The sequence below is a fragment of the Nerophis lumbriciformis genome, linkage group LG08 (assembly GCF_033978685.3).
Source record: "Nerophis lumbriciformis linkage group LG08, RoL_Nlum_v2.1, whole genome shotgun sequence".
NCBI classification, from domain to species: Eukaryota; Metazoa; Chordata; class Actinopteri; order Syngnathiformes; family Syngnathidae; genus Nerophis; species Nerophis lumbriciformis.
The window spans coordinates 38,899,474-38,917,619 of NC_084555.2; the positions used below are offsets into that span (position 1 = coordinate 38,899,474).

At 38.7% G+C, this 18,146-nt stretch overlaps 2 protein-coding genes across 8 annotated transcripts in view; one reads left to right on the top strand and one right to left on the bottom strand.

The window, feature by feature from the left end:
- zfyve28 (zinc finger, FYVE domain containing 28) overlaps positions 1 to 18,146 on the bottom strand; it is a 79,280-nt gene that overhangs the window by 60,740 nt on the left and 394 nt on the right. For 5 of the 7 annotated variants that reach the window (XM_061968888.2, XM_061968887.2, XM_061968886.2 and 2 more), the window contains exons 2-4: positions 18,033 to 18,105; positions 13,267 to 13,310; positions 12,291 to 12,414 (exon numbers count right to left, since the gene is read on the bottom strand). In XM_061968888.2, the coding sequence (XP_061824872.2) occupies positions 12,291 to 12,414; positions 13,267 to 13,310; positions 18,033 to 18,080 (216 nt within the window). In that variant the 5' untranslated portion in view covers positions 18,081 to 18,105. Of the gene's footprint in view, positions 1 to 948; positions 1,247 to 12,290; positions 12,415 to 13,266; positions 13,311 to 18,032; positions 18,106 to 18,146 lie in introns of those variants that run through there. The other 2 variants (XM_061968889.2, XM_061968892.2) reach the window with 2 other exon arrangements.
- LOC133611770 (cilia- and flagella-associated protein 99-like) lies at positions 236 to 9,002 on the top strand. Its single transcript, XM_061968894.2, has 11 exons — positions 236 to 512; positions 725 to 869; positions 933 to 1,027; positions 1,106 to 1,212; positions 1,290 to 1,455; positions 3,710 to 3,790; positions 3,861 to 3,929; positions 3,996 to 4,079; positions 4,165 to 4,250; positions 7,857 to 8,061; positions 8,775 to 9,002. Exons 1-11 carry the CDS (start codon positions 399 to 401, stop codon positions 8,988 to 8,990), a joined length of 1,368 nt encoding a protein of 455 aa, XP_061824878.2. The 5' UTR covers positions 236 to 398; the 3' UTR covers positions 8,991 to 9,002.

Genomic DNA, 18,146 nt, shown 5'->3' on the forward strand with positions numbered 1-18,146 from the left:
ACACACTACGTCATTTTTGTTATGGCAGCTAACAAAGGATTTGGATCTTGACACTTTGCCAATCCAAAACAGATGTGCCACACTCGTAAAATTATAATACGAAAATAATATTGCACATTGTTTTTTTTATTTGTAACATATTTCCCTTTCATACATTTTTGTTAGGCGTCCAATTCTGTTGATGATTGTTGCTAGGCAACGCATGACCATGACAACGAGGAAAACAAACCGCAAATTGGTTGAAAAACGTCTTTCAAATCCTGTTTCGTTTTTTTGTTTTTTTACAAAAAAAGAGGCGGATGTATTCATTTTAATGTATATATTCAGTGTGACAAATTGTGTGTTCAGTTGAAGCGTTCAGATTGACAACCTTTTCAAACCTTCTGTGTGGATGTAAAATGGCAAAAAACTATGGATCACTTGTCAAGGAGGCCATTGTGCTGCTCGACAAGTACACCGCTAGCAAACACACCACAGAAGACTTTACTGAAGATGCTACCAAAAATCTGAAGGTATGACAATAGGATACAAAACAGAATAAAACTAAAGATGTTAAACAACACTTAAACTCCAGATTTAAATATAGTCATTAGAGTGAGTAATATTCTAACACAGATAGGGCAATGATTGTAAAACTACAAATGCTAGTGACTTTTGCAGAATATGGAAACTTATATAGAACAAGTGACATGAAAATACAAATGTTACTACATACATTTTGTAGGGTCTGGAGGCTCAGGATAAGGAGTTCCTGATTGTTGTGGTCTCAGGATGTATTGAGCATAAAAAATTATTGGACATAGTCATCGACCCCTTCTATGCTCACAATCCAAAACACATACCTAAACAACATCGCAGCCAACTTTCAGGTAATTTCAATCAGCTATTTGTTTTGCTTTTAAAACACTTTTAACAGTTTGTGTTTTTTTTAGTGATCTGCTACCTCACCATATTTCACCTTGATGACCTCGGACTTCAGGTTTACAGCAACATTGTCAGCTGCCTGGACTTTAGGAGCATGCACACTGTAAGAAAACCGTTGCACTATAAAGACAGTCCAATGAAAACATTCTATATTATACAATATGTGCTGCCCTGATTGTAGTTCCTCAGTTTCTTCTTTGAACACCTCACCACTTGGATACAAGATGAGTGGACTAGCATGTACAATGCTGAATATGTGATGGCGCACTGGATTGATCCTCTGCTAAGGTGACGAAAGAATTGAAGTTAGCAGTTTCAAAAGTAAGTAACTGTACGCATACACAGTCATCCCTTTTGTCCTCTAGAAGGCGCTCTAAAATTGAGACACTCTTGGAGAAGCTTGAAGCTAGAGAGAGGGGAGAGAGGGCTTCACCCAAAACTACAGAGCCAGTGGAATTCTCTTTTTCAAAATGTAAACCACATTCTCCACCTCAGCCTACACTCAGCCGACCACCGGAAAAACACAGAGCAGTAAGAATACTTGATCATATACACATTACATTGGGGCCATACCCCCGAATCAGTGCCATTTGTTTGTTGTAAATCTCTACAGTAACTTACATTTCTGTCTTTTTACAACATTAAATCTGATAATACAGAACTACTCGAAATATGTAGATCTTAAGCAATATTTTGTACAAGATGACTCATTTACATACAAGACTGTATGATTTTGCAAATACATCACATAAAGCCACAGGCTAAGTATGCTGATATAATTTTGACACTAGGCACATCAGTGGTTCAACAAAATATGTATTAAAAAAAAAAAGAACTATATAAGTAACAGTAGTCATGACGGAAGGCCATATTTTTGGCCTTCCCATGACCTGCAGATGATCTGAACGATGCAACTTTCCGGACGATATGTGACTTTAGGAATATTCCCAAATTTTCACCAGGAGTTGGAGAACACTCCTGAGTAGGGATGATGTTCGTTAAGAAATTATCGAGTTCAAGCCCATTATCGAATCCTCTTATCGAACCGATTCCTTATCGAATCCAGATAGGTTGTTTGTTTGGAGTTCCAAAAGCCATAGATGTTATATGACTGGGCCGGCACGCTGTTTATATGGAGGAAAAGCGGATGTGACTAAGGAGAGCATGCGGCCGTTATGGGGTGAAGGTTTCAGGTGAGAGAGGACGCTAAAGGTACGCCCCCACATAGTGCTGCTATGTGCGTTGTAAATAAAAAAATTGCCGACAAACACATCACCAACATGGACGAGGTGCTGCTCACTTTCGACATCCCGGAGAAGCACACTGTGGAGAAGGGGACCAGCACGGTAGCGAATATCGATACGCACAACGGGGCAAGAGAAGTCGGCTTTTACTGCTGTGCTAGCTTGCTATGCTAATGGTCAACGAGACTGACTTTGAAAATGAGGAGAGGGAATTTGGCGTGTTTGATGGAGAACTTGCCCAGCTGTTCATTTCGGACACAGAAGATGAGGACTTTGATGGATTTGTGGATGAGGATTGATCAAAAAATAATGTGAGTACATTGATAAATACTTCAATAAAGTACAACCGAACTCAGCTTTGCCCCTGCTGTCTTTTTAAAACAGCGTCCATGCATGCTCGCGTATCTTTTAAGCTAGCGTATGTTTAACCATGCCTGCGCCCAAAAATACACTGCGCCTTATTTATGCGTTAAATACAGAAATAGCACCTGTAACAGACACGGAGCCTTTTAATACGGTGCGCCCTATGGTCGCGTAAATACGATATAGTGGATTCGATAACGGGAACCGGTTCTCAAAAAGGGATTCGAATCCATGGAATCGGTTCTTTTCTTATCGAACAATCGGGAGAACCGGTTTCGAACATCATCCCTACTCCTGAGTGAAAACCTCTAGAGTGTCATCATCGTTTTCTTTTTTTAAATATAGTTGGGATAAGGAGTGACACAAATATATTTTTTAATTAAATTAATCACAATTTTGAATTTCGATTAATTGTGATTAATCAGGATAAATTACTTGCTTACATAGCTTAAATTAACCTTAAAAAAGACCCTAATATTCAATATGTTTTACACAAATGCAAATCTATTGTCAGAAGGTCATAAACATTTTTTATATTTTTCACTTGAATCAAAACTTGGCGACAGTTTTATCTAAAGTCCTGCTGTCAGGGTGTATTTTGAAGTGAAATTTGTGAGTGAGCACACCAGTCGGAGTCTTTGCACTGTGGTACAGTATGTTTTGACCTGATCACTGACCCTATAGCAACCTGCTTTGTCTTTCAGGTATACATCCGGGGTTAAGGTAAAGAAGCATGGACAGTCAAAATAAATTGCGTGATTAATCTGCAACTATAAACTATTAACACAATCACTTTTTGTGATTAACCAAATGCATACTCATTATTTTTGACAGCCTTAAAAAAACATTTCTGAAGGATTTAAATGATTAGACATCCTGTAAAAGCCTAATTTTAGAAAGCAGGACACGCATAATTTATACATTTTATTTCCTGGGGATGCAGATGGAACAGATTCATGGGATTGTAGGTGGGAATGTGAGTGAATGATTGTTTGTCTATATGCGTGTGTGCCCTGCAACCATTACATCGGGTAACCTGCCTCTCAGCTGGGATAGGTTCCAGCTTCCCCATGGTTGTGGAAGATGAATGGACACGGAACTATTGCTCGTATTTTGTGACATAGTTATTACGTTTCTTTATGATGGATGTACAGTATATACTTCTGTACCTTTTGTAGGTACCAAACAGCACATACAACATTGGAAAAGATGTACAAATATTAGAAGAGAACAAGCAAAGGAACCATCAAAAAATGGAGGTACTGTAGTGCACATTTCACTAGTCTGACTAGGCATTTAAATTGACATCCTGTCTGTTCTCCACAAAAGGATTTGCTGCATGAGGCAACTACAACATCATTCAGATGTGCAAATCCCCAAAAATCTGACAACCTAGAGGTATGAACTAGCTCCCGCGCTGTGTAGATTCAAAATACAAAACAAGTGTTCCAATATGCAACACAGAAAGTAATGTACCGGATGAAAGAAGAGTTGGACTCAAAGCTCAAGTTCAATTCAGGACACAGATGTCAGCCTTCTCCTGTTAAGGTAAGCACTAAGTATTCTCGGCTAGAAACATTAGTAGATTATAATTTAGTTGAAGAAATATCAATTTGCAATTTACTTCTGTTAGAAAAAGTGGCCAGTGAAACTCAACAGTGCCACCATCCTGCGACAGAGGGCGCTATATGACCGCAAGGTGGAGGAGGAGCTTCAGAGGTAACTGAATGCAGAATGTATATAAGCCATTATAATACAAATCACAACTTAAAATATGTTAATATCTTACACAAAATAATGACCAAATAAACACAGCAAAACCATGACATTTTCTCAAATAGTGGCCTCACTTTAAGGTACGCTATGTCTCAGTTATTACTATATGAGAAGGGTTGCTGCCAACACTGAATAATAAATAGGGCACACTTTGTTAGAAGGGCTGGTCAACCCAATTTTTTTTTTCTTTCTTTAAAAAAAATAATACTTAATATAACCTGAATTGAATTTAAATGTACGTTCGTGAGTAATGCGAAAAATTGTGCAGTAATTTAATTGTCATAAATAGAAATATATACTGCTTAACATAACAGAATACAAATATTTATTTAACAGAGCTTGGTCTTAAGTCAACCTAAATCTTTATGAATTGAGTATCCAGTTTTATGAAAGTGTCATTAACATAAAGATTGATGAGAATGATCAACTCCCTAAAAAATACACAGTGCACATTGTTGGCAGGCCCGGCTGACGCTATCACCTGTTCCCCTACCATTATGGAGGATTATGAATTTGTTGGTTGCCTTTTTTTAAATTTGTGTGTATATTTTTTCAACAATTTGACTCAAATCTAAATTTAACATGAACATTTTTTTGCGCAAAATCTAAAAAAAACCAGGATAAAATAAATAACGGTCTTTTGTCTTTTAATCACTGCAGCGAGACAAAAACACATCTTATACAACTCTGTGTTATTCTCTCATCTGTGACAGAGCAGGAAAGGACTGGGAATACATTTTCCGTAAAATATATTACAGTATTCATGAATTAAAATTTTTAAACTATTTTTGATTCTCACGGTCGCACAGGGCAAAGTGTTTCCCCTTTATTTTGTTCCTAAACATCGGGACAACCCGGCTGTCCATGCCAAACTTCGAAAACCTTTGACCTAAATCATTTTATCTGCCACTAATACAGCAGACATTGCATATACATTGCATCTGAAAAATATTTACAGCGCTTCACTTTTTCCACATTTTGTTATGTTACTTTCAAATGCTACAGACAATACCACATAATGACAATAAAAACATTTTGCAAATTGAAAAATAAAAATCACACATACAAAAGTATTCACAGCCTTTGCTCAGTACTTTGTTAATGCACTTTTGGCAGCAATTACAGCTTCAAGTCTTTTTGAATAGGATGCCATAAACTTGGCACACCAATCTTTGGGCTGTTTTGCTCATTCCTCTTTGCCCATTCTTCTTTTGCAGCACCTCTCAAGCTCCATCAAGTTGTATGGGAAGCGTTGGTTTTCATCCATGATGTCGCCGTAGATTGCCGCATTCACCTTTCCCTCTATCCTGACTAGTCTCCCAGTTCCTACTGCTGAAAAACATCCCCACAGCATGATGCTGCCACCACCATGCTTCACTGTAGGGATGGTATTGGCCTGGGGATGAGCGGTGCCTGGTTTCCTCTAAACATGACACCTGGCATTCACACCAAATAGTTTAATATTTGTCTCAAGAGACCAGAGATTTTTGTTTCTAATGGTCTGAGAGTCTTTCAGATGCATTTTGGCAAACTTTTTTTTTACTAAGAAATAGATTTCGTCTGGCCACTTTACCATGCAGGCCTGATTGGTGGATTGCTGCAGAGATGGTTGTCCTTCTGGAAGGTTCTCCTCTCTCCACAGAGGAATGCTGTAGCTCTGAAAGAGTGACCATCGGGTTCTTGGTTACCTCCCTGACTAGACTAAGATGAATGCAGCAATGTATAGAGACATCCTGGATGAAAACCAACGCTACCATTAAACCCGGTGGAGCTTGAGATGTAAATGCAAAGAGAATTGGGCAAAACTGCCCAAAAATAGGTGTGCCAAGTTTGTGGCATCGTTTCCAAAAAGACTTGAGGCTGTAATTGCTGCCAAAGGTGAATCAACAAAGTATTAAGCAAAAGCTGTGAATACTTATGTAATTGGATTTTTTACATTGTCATATTTAGGTATGGTCTGTAAAATTTTCAGAACAAAAATGAATGTATTCCATTTTGGAATTAGGCTGTAACATAACAAAATGTGGAAAACATTAGGCACTGTGAATCATTTCCAGATGCACTGTTGGTAAAACTATCATGATGGAGTTTAAAGAGAAAGTTGGTCTGAATGGAACTACTGAAAACGATATTATAGTTAATTATATCCACATATATTAATATAATAATATTAATATACATAATATTGCAATATTATTTAGGGTGCTACTTGTCAATAATACATTTTACAAAATCTTATTAATCCAAAATAAATTCTTGAGAATAATGTTGTTGTTTTTTTAAGACTCTTTATCGGCTCCTCTTTTTTTTTTAAAAAGACAACATTTTGAAAATATTTAATGTGAACATACTGTATATTGTACATCTATTTTTATATGTATAATCATGTACATTTATGTAATCATTTTCCTGTGTGGAGTTTGCATGTTCTCCCCATGACTGTGTGGGTTCCCTCCGGGTACTTCTGCTTCCTACCACCTCCTAAGACATGCACCTGGGGATAGGTTGATTGAAAACACTACATTGGCCCTAGTGTGTAATTGTGAGTGTGAATGTTGTCTGTCTATCTGTTATGGCCCTGTGATGAGGTGGCGACTTGTCCAGGGTGTACCTCGCCTTCCGCCCGAATGCAGCTGGGATAGGCTCCAGCACCCTCGTGACCCCGAATGGGACAAGCGGTAGAAAATGGATGGATGGATGGAATTTTCAAAAATTATTTTTACATATTTTTGTGATGGATAGATAGATAGTACTTTATTGATTCCTTCAGGAGAGTTCACTCAGGAAAATTAAAAAAAATATACATATTAACTCAACAAGACACTGTGGTGACTTTTATCTAGATTGTTTACTAATCAATGTACGCTTAAATAGAGAGGACCCTCTCTTTGGAATAAACTACCACCAGCTCTTCAATTCACAACTACATTTTATTATTTTAAAAAACAATTAAAGGCATGTTGGTCTCGAGTGAACTATGTTTGCTTGATATATATATATGTATTGTAGTTGACTTGTCTATTCTTGCTGCTGTAATAATCGTGACAATCGTGACGTCTTGAGGGAGGTGACTTTACAAGACCTCCCTTACCTTTTCCGCACATGTGTTTTGCTTTACATGGTATATTATTTGCTTTTTTTGGTGTGTGTGCAAATAAGAAGAATTGAAGAATTAGGAACGGGAAACATAGGCCCAATCTGGCGTCCTGTTTGTCCACAGAAGAGAGCACACTGAAAGGAGAAATAAAGAGTACAGTAAATTTAAAGTGTTCGATTAAATTAATTTCTTATGAAAAAAATGGTTTTGTTTTTCATAAGATTAAGTTTTCGTCTAACTTTTTGGAATGCTAACTGACAAAAACTAGGTTTGACCTCACTGTACTCTAAAGTAGAATACAAACCGGGCTCGACCGCCATAGGAGGAAATATTGTAATTGGAAAAAGTAACTACAGCACAAAAAACTAACCTTAAAAAACAAACAAAAAATAGAATCTTCAAATGGTATGTACTTACTTTCCGCTGAGTTCCATTTGCCTTTATGTTGACAGATTAGAGACGCTGGCAGAGGGAGCGCACGAGCCTTCTTCTTTTAATCAATGGCAAAAAGAAATGCGTGAAAAAGACCAACAGGAACGGTTGGCAAAGATTGACCAGAAACATGCAGAAATCCTGCTTGGCCAATATGAGAAAATCATCAGCCGCACAAAAGCAGTAGAACTTAAAAAGAAGGCTGCTCGGCTCAAAAAAGAAGAGGTGGGTACACAAACAACTCATGATGACACAGTGCAACATGTACAGTGTCTTCTCTCAAAGGAGCATACATAAAACGTTAAGTCGTTAGTGTACAGCTTGATAGAAGTATACATCTCCTGTCCTCTGAAAGTAAGTAATAATAAATAATACACAGATATTGTCTAAACGGCTGAAAACACAAGTATACCTCATCGTGAACCAAGTTGTCCAAATGTCCAAACTGTGCCCAAAGTGTCAATATTAAATATTTCACTACCTTAATTCTCTTGGGCATGGAATTGACTAGAGCTGTTAGTGGAATTCTCTTCCACGATCCAGGAGGGGATCATACTCTGCTTCAGAATGTCACAGTATATTTTGATTTTCTCGTTGGCGTCTCATTTTGTCAAACCGCATCTCCACAGAGCACTCATGCAGTCCCAGGCCACGTTTCCACGCTGCCATGTTTGAGTTTAGGCCAGACACAATTATCTTGGTGCTCACTTGTGTTGCCAGCGATTTAGACAATGGGTGTGTGTTAACTCATTTTTAGCAGATAATAAATCTTTATCGCTAAACAAGCTGTACATTGACTACTCTAAAGTGCATGTATGTACAAGTTTTCTACAGTAATTCCATTGAAAACAATATACTGTAATAAAGACAGTTGCTAAAATGTGAGGGCTATACTCACTTTTCTGACATACTGAATGTGAATTGTGTCTTTCTGCCAGGCATCTGAACTGACTCTGAAAAGGGACCAAAGAAGGTTGCAGGAGGTAAATGAAAAGAGAGACTTAGTGCAACAAGTATCGGAGAACTGTAAAAAGAACTCCAAAGAAGCTAAAGAGATGATGATGAAGTTCAAGCAGAGTGTTGGTAAGCACGCTACACACTGTAACACCTTATTTCAAAGCGTAACAATCATTTGCTTTGGGGTTCCTATTTGAGACAATCATTTTTATTCTATCATCACAGCAAAAGACATAACAGGGCACAGTCAAACGCTCCTCCTTCAAGCACAAGAAGAAGCCCGGGCAGAGCTCAACAGGAAATTTCACACCATAAGTGAACTTCATACCATTGAATATGTTCCTCTCATTACGTTGAAATATTTTGATGACACAGAGGTGAGTAAGAGATCATATGGTGGCCCACCACACATAGATTTGGCTTTCCCCTCACTGAGAAACACATTATAATGGGACTGTGTGTTGATGTAGCATGCCATTACAACACCATACAGTAGGTTAGGGTATATGTTTGGAAGTATTTTTGTAGCAAAATTATTTGCAAACGTGTATCTCAATCTACTCAATCTATGCGTGTGTAATCAAATGTGCATGCGTGTGTACTAATTTGTGTCTGTACACCAATCTGAGTGTGTGTATTCAGATCCGCGTACATGTGTTTTAAATTGTCTGTCTCTCCCTAATCATAAAGAACCCTCGATAGGCTGTCTACGTACATGTGACTTTTGCAACACTTCTGCCGTGTACAATTTGAGCGAGCGCATCCAGATTTGTGAGCGTGTAATAGGGATGTCCCGATCCGATATTTAGATCGGATCGGCCGCCGATATTTGCCAAAAAATGCGTATCGGCAAGGCATGGGAAAATGCCGATCCAGATCCAAAAATAAAACTCCGGTCCGTGTTTTCCAACGCACCGATTTAAATAATACATTTCACTTTTCTGCTGTTCCCTAATTTCCGTTCCGCATTTTCCAGCACACCTTCAACACATCCACAGGTCTGTGGATTCTCACGCAGTTGCTTTTAGCTGCTGGCATTACATTACACGACAGGCTCTTCTCACTCTTTCCTGGGTCTCCCTCTCACAGACAGCAAGCGCACCTTCTTACACACGTCACATACTGTCACGTCATACGTCACATACGTATAGGCCCTCCCCGAGCAGAGAGGTAGCAGCATGGCTAACGTTAGCTGTGATGCTAGCACAGCCGCTAAGGTGCGCGCCTGTGCAATTGCGCACTGCTTAAGCGTCCTCTGCGCACGGCAAATCTATGCCACGCACAAAATCAAATAAAAAAAAATAAGCGCATAACAATTTTCGACACACGGACACGACAGAGAAAACAGTTTTCGTCATCATTGTTCAAATATTGTAACATCTGTCGAGACGCTTATCTCCATTCGGTGCCACACGTCTACACCATCAAAATGCCGAGGCAAACATTTCCAGATCAACACCGTATGAAAAAAATTGTGAATTTTTTAGTTGTGATTTCCTTCTCTGCATGAAAGTTTAAAAGTAGCATATATTAATGCAGTATGAAGAACAATGTTTTAATGTAGACACATAGAATCATCATACTGCTGTGATTATATGCATCAAGTGTTCATTCAAGGCTAAGGCAAAATATCGAGATATATATTGTGTATCGCGATATGGCGTTAAAATATCGCAATATAAAAATAAGGCCATATCGCCCAGCCCTAGTTCAATGATGCCATTTCTGTTTGTCATGTATAATTTTGTCTATTTTGTGTTTATCCTTGAATAAACAGGTCAGTTTCTTGTTACCAACCATTGTGTGTTATTCAAACTCCCCTAATTCAGCTGGCTAGTTATCAAGAGTACTAAAACCCTTTTCAACATGATTCTGACAACTAAGTAGGCTAAATAACTTTAAACTTTAATACATGCTCGGATAGGCCAGTATCGGTCAGTATCGGTATCGGATCGGAAGTGCAAAAACAATATCGGTATCGGATCGGAAGTGCAAAAACCTGGATCGGGACATCCCTCGCGTGTAATACAATTCAGAAGTGTATGTGTGTAAAATAATCTGCGTGCGTGTATCTGAGGTGTGCCTACATTTAACCAACCACAGAAGACACCAGGCAATTTAAACCACTCGGAAACAATGTACAGCTGAGTTGTGAAAGAGAGACCTCAATACCCACCTTACATTATTTCTGATTGGTTTAAATTGCGTAGTGTCTTCCATGGTTGGTTAAATGTAGGCACAGTGGTACGGGGAAGACCCAGGACACGTTGGGAAGACTATGTCTTCCGGCTGGCCTGGGAACGCCTCGGGAGGAGCTGGACGAGGTGGCCGGGGAGAGGGAAGTCTGGGCTTCTCTGCTTAGGCTGCTGCCCATGCTACCCGACCGCGGATTCGCGGAAGTAAATAGATGGATGGATATTTGATGATCGATCGTTAAAGAAAAATAAATCTTACATTTAAACATTTTAAGATTTCATTATTACACAAATAAACATTTTGTGAACACAAGTACCGAAAATTGGTACCGTTGAAAACCGGTATCAATTCCCAGGTACCGGAAACTGGTACCGTATGAATTCAAATGTGAACGGTACCCATCCCTATTTGTCAGACATGTTTTGTAATGGTATTCTGTGATATTTGCAACTAAAAAAATGCTAGTAAATCAGTTGAGGAATATTGTGTAAATTATTTGTTAACATGTTCTGGTCAAGTCCTCAATTGCAAATTGATTACATTTTATTAATTAATAGGGAAGGTTCAAACATTGCCATGCAGCAATATGGAGACTATCAAGTTGTACTAGATGTAATGTACAAAATATCAAAAGCATTTATTCAGGTTGATATATATCACAGATTACAGCTGGGATAGCCTCGAGGCCCCCCGTGACCCGAAAAGGGATAAGCGGTAGAAAACGGATTGATGGATATTACCAAACATCTTTGACAATCAAAGCATGATCATAACAATCCACATGTTGTGTTAATTATGCGTGAAACTGTTCTAAACATGGAAGTGTAGCTCCTAAAGCAGTAATACAAATTCTGTATTTCTACAAAATACAAAATCTGGCAAGACACAACACATGGTAGGCAATTTTTTTTTCTTTTCATAAAATCGTGTTTGTCCTTTTTGTGTTGAGCTGTTTAAGTAAAGCATATTTAAAACACATTTCATTAAAGCAAATTAATTGTCCGATCATGGTGTTAAAACTTGAGAATCTGCGATTAATTGTGAATAATTTTGAGTTAACTATGAACAAAATGCAATTATTGCGATTAAATATTTTAATCGTTTGACAGCCCTGAAATTAATTTGTTGTTTTTCTTACTTTTCAAGTTTTTTACTCACTTTATATCTTGTTAAATACTCTCTTCTACAGCATCTATTGCAATTACATGCATCACAGCCAAATATGCAAATTCTATGATGCCATCATCTTGCACTCTCTCCAACCGCAAATAGCAATGTAATAACACTGTCTCATGGTTTACCTTCTTCTTTAAGCATGCGGGCCATGAACTGCTAGAAGAGATGTCCCACGTCGAGCTGAAGGAACGTCTGTTCTTCATAAAGGAAGCAGAGATGAATGAGCAGCAGAAGAAGCGAGAGTGTATCCTGGAGGAGAAACAGAAAAAGAAGCAACTGTTGTTGGAGGTCAAGGACACCATTAGCCTCCACAATAAAGCCAGGGAAGCAGCTACTACCATCAGGTCAGCAAAATGGGGTGCTAAAGACTTAGTTTTTGAGGAAAACAAGACATATTGATCTTGCTGTATTGTAGAAAAGAGGAGGAGAAGGAAGTCAAGCTAAGATTGCAGCAGACTCGAGAGGAGACGTTCTCGGCTCTGCGAAAAAAGTGTGAGGAGGTGAAACATAGGTGCCACAAACTGAAGCAAAGTCAATTGACCAAGACTAACTGTTCAAAGCAGGTACAGTAGCATCATCCTAACCTAGTAGTAGGCAACCAAGTATGACATGGCTTGTTGTCTTTTCTCAGTGCTACTGAAAAGATTATCATAGTGACAGTAAATATCTTTTCTTTGTCTTTGTTTTCATCGGATGGATTCAAGAAGATAAGCTGGGAAGACATGGAGCAGCGCTTAGAGCAGTATGTCGAGAGGAAGGACCCTCAAATTGTTTCTCAAAAGGGAACATTGAAAAAATAATGTTGAGTTTTAGTTTAATCATTTAGCATTTAGCACGTAGCACATTAAAAACCCCAGTTGGCCAAAGTCCGGTACATTATTTAAAAATAATGCCAAGCACTGTCACATTTACATTTCAACACAACAGGAAGAATAAAATACTGCAATAGCACTTATATTTTAAAGGAAAATAGCGTATAGTTCTAACTTACAGTATATCTGTCAGTAGACTCCATATGGAAGCGCTAAAAACTACAACATGGCTGACGGAGAGAAGATACAGTCAAAGTGGAGAGCCACGTAAATAGGACCGCCCACCTACCGGCGCAGCCTGAAGAGACGGTCAGAGAGCCGCTTAAACACGGTCTGTAAAACATAATCATGCAAAATTTTGACCAAAGAACTACCATTACATGTTATGTAGACTACAAGGTAGTGTTATCAATGTAGAAAAAAATCATAATATGACCCCTTTTAAAGAAGTGTGTAAAGATATCACATACAATTCTAAAATATAATAAATACATGAAATAAAATGTACAAAAATATGAAATAAACGACCAAGATATCCTGCCTAATTGGATTTGAATGCCATGGAGTAAATATGTTTTAGTCTAGATTTAAACTGGCTCGGGGACTGGGAAGATCCAGTGATTCTGAAACTGTGGTACACGAATCACTAGTGGTATGCGGGCTCAATCTGGTGGTATGCCAAATAAGTCTGTATATATGTACTGTATATGGAGTATCATTGTTGAGGATATGTGTGCATTGTGTGTAACGTTATAGTGACCAAAATATTGAATATACTTGTTAAATAAAAACTCTGCTACTACTGTATTTCAATGTTGGTCATTATCGTGGTACTTGGACAGCTAATTGTTTTCTGAGGTGGTACTTTGTGAAAGAAGTTTGGTAACCACTGTAATAGAAAAAGAAAGGTTATTCAACAGTCTAGGCCCTGCTACTAAAAAGGCTCTCTTCTCTGGTTTTGAGCCTAGGCCTCGGCCACCTAATCGCAGGGACAGCCATTCACACTCACATTCACACACTAGGTCCAATTTTTTTAGTGTTGCCAATTAGCCTATCGCCAGGTGCATGTCTTTGGAGGTGGGAGGAAGCCAGAGGACCCGAAGGGAACCCACACGGTCATAGGTCGAACATGCAAACTCCACACAGAAAGACAGAGCCCTGGAATCAAACCCAGGACCTTCTTATTGTGAGGCACGCGCACTAACAACTGCCCCACCGTGCTGACCACTTAATAAAATAACAAATTATGAAAATGCAACATTTTAAATCCGACTTTACCGGCTAAAAACATTACCAAAACAAATGAATAGTGTCCAAAGCAGACCTAGAAAGACTCTTCCATGCCTTTGTCTCCAGTGTCTCTAGACTATTGCTACTGTAATGGTCTTCTGTTCTCACACATGATTCTTGTCAATCCACCTGGTGGAACAGCTCTCTAAAGTGTGATTATTCCTTTTCAATTGCAGACTAATGAACAGATTTACTCTGATGCAGGTGTAAGCTTTGGAAATGATTTGGGTATTCCATATTTTCTTAGAATTGAGTGAATCTAAAAGTTTTTGTTTCCGCTTGACGTAAAATTAAACTGCTACTATCACAAATTGATACTTGCTTTGATTGTTTCTGAAGCCAGAAAGTTGCCATTGAATTGACTAGTTTTGTGTCATGTCTGTTATCTGCTGTTTTCTACAAAAAAACTGAATAAACATATCCTTCAAATCTTGACATTCCAACATTTTTAAGACTAATTTTCAAAGACTATTACAAATCACCATAAAATGGCAGAAAGACAATAACTGTAATGTTTGAGTAGAAATCTTCTATATAAATAAAGCAAAATTTATTTAGTACAATTTGAATATACATTTATTGAAAGCTAACGTTAGTAGCTAAACTTAGCTAAATTGTTATCATTAGCTAACCACACACAAAGCTAGTGCACGTTACGTCCGGGCGTAGTTAACGTGCTAAATGCTGTGAGAGGGCAGGAATTGGGATATCATGCTTACAGTATACAACCTGCCTGGTCCATCCCCGGCTTCCGTTAGCCCGGGACTGCAAACAATGTCTTTAAAACACAAACTACAAAATAACAATGCAAATTGTTTCAAAACTACATCACAGAATAATACTTTATAACAGCGCTATATAACTAAATTGTTTAAGAGACCCTATTTCCATAAGGGGGGGTGCTTTTGGGGAGGGGGTGCAGACTCCTCCGTTGACTGTTTTTCTTTCTAATTTCCTTTGTCAGAGTTCAACAATGAATAAATAAATACAAATAACCCTGTTACGCAAAATACAAAAGTCCACTGCAGTGGACGCTGGTTTTCAGGATGTGAAAATGTTAATGCAAGGATCTGCGAAAGTGTTTACATTTATCCAAGTTCCTTTATAGAACAGGAGCGCTCTAGTGTGTTTATTATATTTGATTTGCTGCAAAAATGTTAATGCAAGGATCTGCGAAAGTGTTTACATTTATCCAAGTTCCTTTATAGAACAAGAGCGCTCTAGTGTGTTTATCATATTTGATTTGCTGCAAAAATGTTAGTCTATTCCAGTGACGTGCAGTGAGGTTTGAGATTGGGGAGGCACTGACCCACTCGTCAGATTTACAAACAGTGCAGTGAGGTTTGAGATTGGGGAGGCACTGACCCACTCGTCAGATTTACAAACAGTGCAGTGAGGTTTGAGATTGGGGAGGCACTGACCCACTCGTCAGATTTACAAACATACAGTATGATGCTAAGTCACTGACCCACTAGTGAGAATTACAAACATACAGTATGATGCTAAGTCACTGACACACTAGTCAGAATTACAAACATACAGTATGATGCTAAGTCACTGACCCACTAGTGAGAATTACAAACATACAGTATGATGCTAAGTCACTGACCCACTAGTGAGAATTACAAACATACAGTATGATGCTAAGTCACTGACCCACTAGTGAGATTTACAAACATACAGTATGATGCTAAGTCACTGACACACTAGTGAGAATTACAAACATACAGTATGATGCTAAGTCACTGACACACTAGTCAGAATTACAAACATACAGTATGATGCTAAGTCACTGACACACTATTGAGAATTACAAACATACAGTATGATGCTAAGTCACTGACACACTAGTCAGAATTACAAACATACAGTATGATACTAAGTCATTGACCCACTAGTCAGAATTAAAAACATACAGTATGATGCTAAGTCACTGACACACTAGTCCATGGGTGTCAAACTCTGGCCCGCAGGCCAAATTTGTCCCGCCGTGTAATTTCACTTGGCCCTTGAGGCGATATCAAATTAACACTAAAGCTGGCCCGCATATATACTGCGGCGGTGCCGCGGTAACACCGCATTCACCGCTGATTCTAATACTTGCCAACCCTCCCGGGAGTCTTTCAAACTTCAGCGCCCCTCCCAAAAATCGTCACGTCTGCTTTTCAGCCAGTCCAACGAGTGCTGGCCCAGTCACATAACATGTGCGGCTTCTGCACACACACACAATTGAATGCAACGCATACTTGATCAACAGCGTTACAGGTTACACTGAAGGTAGCCGAATAAAAAACTTTAACACTGTTAGAAATATACGCCACACTGTGAATCCACACCAAACAAGAATGGCAAACACATTTCGGGAGAACATCCACACCGTAACACAACAGAACAAATACCCAGAACCCTTTGCAGCACTAACTCTTCCGGGACGCTACAAGGTGTGTGTGTGTGTGTGTGTGAGGGGTGGGGGGAGAGGTTTGGTAGTAGCGGGGGTGCATTTTTTAGCGTCCCGGAAGAGTTAGTGCTGCAAAGGATTCTGGGTATTTGTTCTGTTGTGTTTATGTTGTGTTACGGTGCGGATGTTCTTCTGAAATTTGTTTGTCATTCTTGTTTGGTGTGGATTCACATTGTGGCGTATATTTCTAACAGTGTTAAAGTTTTTTATACTGGCACCCTCAGTGTAACCTGTATGGCTGTTGATGAAGTATGCGTTGCATTCACTCGTGTGTGCGTGCAGAAACCGCACATGTCTTGTGTCTGGGTCTGAACGATGTTAGAATGGATGAAAAGCGGACGTGACGATAGCTCGTAGAGTATGTTAAAGGCAGTGCATTTAAGACACGCCCCCAAGACTGTGGTCCGGGTGGACTACGAGATATAATTAATGACTGATGATCAGCTTCGTTGGATAATGAAGGTTGCCTCAGTTCAAAGCCTGAGCCCCGACATTAATGAACTAGCATCCAAGAAAAGATGGCAGGTATCTGGCTTGGGCACATCAGATTAGATCAGTGTGTTGCAAACTGAGCAGTTTTAAAGTCCTGAATGGTTGTTTTATTCATTATTTTATTTTCAAATTTATTAGCCTGTGGAAAAAGCTAATGTTAATATTTACCTCAGAAGGCTGCAAATAAAAAAGAGGCATTACATTTTTATTTAAATTTTATTTGATATGCCATTGATATATTTGATTATTATTATTATTATTTGAAACTCGATTTTGCATGTCACTATAAAGTTATATAAGCCTTGCTTGTTCAATATTCAATGCAAAACTTGTTTGGGTCCCTATTAAAAGGTTAATTTGTTCAACTTTGGCCCGCGGCTTTGTTCAGTTTTAAATTTTGGCCCACTCTGTATTTGAGTTTGACACCGCTGCACTAGTCAGAATTACAAACATACAGTATAATGCTAAGTCACTGACACACTAGTCAGATTTACAAACATACAGTATGATGCTACTCTTCCCAAATGTTTTAACTGAATTCGGGGGCCGCTTAAGTGTCTTTCCCAGGTCGGATTTGGCCCCGGGCCGACAGTTCATTATCCCCAGGTGACATCATCAGTCTAATAATACAATTAGACGACATGTTTATGATATTATTGTATGGCATCACCAATGTTAACAAAGTTTTAATTATTTAAAAATCGATATGAGTTAACCTCCTGAGTATAGCGGACTATATTTGAAAAAAACTGCCTATATTTGGTGTTAGTGTTTTTTCCCAGTTGTATCAAGTTATTTAAAAAAAACTACAGTACCTTGCTTGCTACTGTTCTCGAACGTTTCTTCTTCGTTGGTATCTGCATTTGACAGCCTGCTGCTGTTAGCTAGCTATTAGACACAGGTGGAAAAACACAAAGGTATGGTAAATG

Bases quoted from the DNA above. Each gene is read 5' to 3' on its own strand.
- LOC133611770 (XM_061968894.2), top strand. From the start codon at position 399: ATGGCAAAAAACTATGGATCACTTGTCAAGGAGGCCATTGTGCTGCTC. The intron at 870-932 runs GTAATTTCAATC...TGTTTTTTTTAG, and splicing joins ACATCGCAGCCAACTTTCAG to TGATCTGCTACCTCACCATA. The intron at 4,251-7,856 runs GTAACTGAATGC...TTATGTTGACAG, and splicing joins GTGGAGGAGGAGCTTCAGAG to ATTAGAGACGCTGGCAGAGG.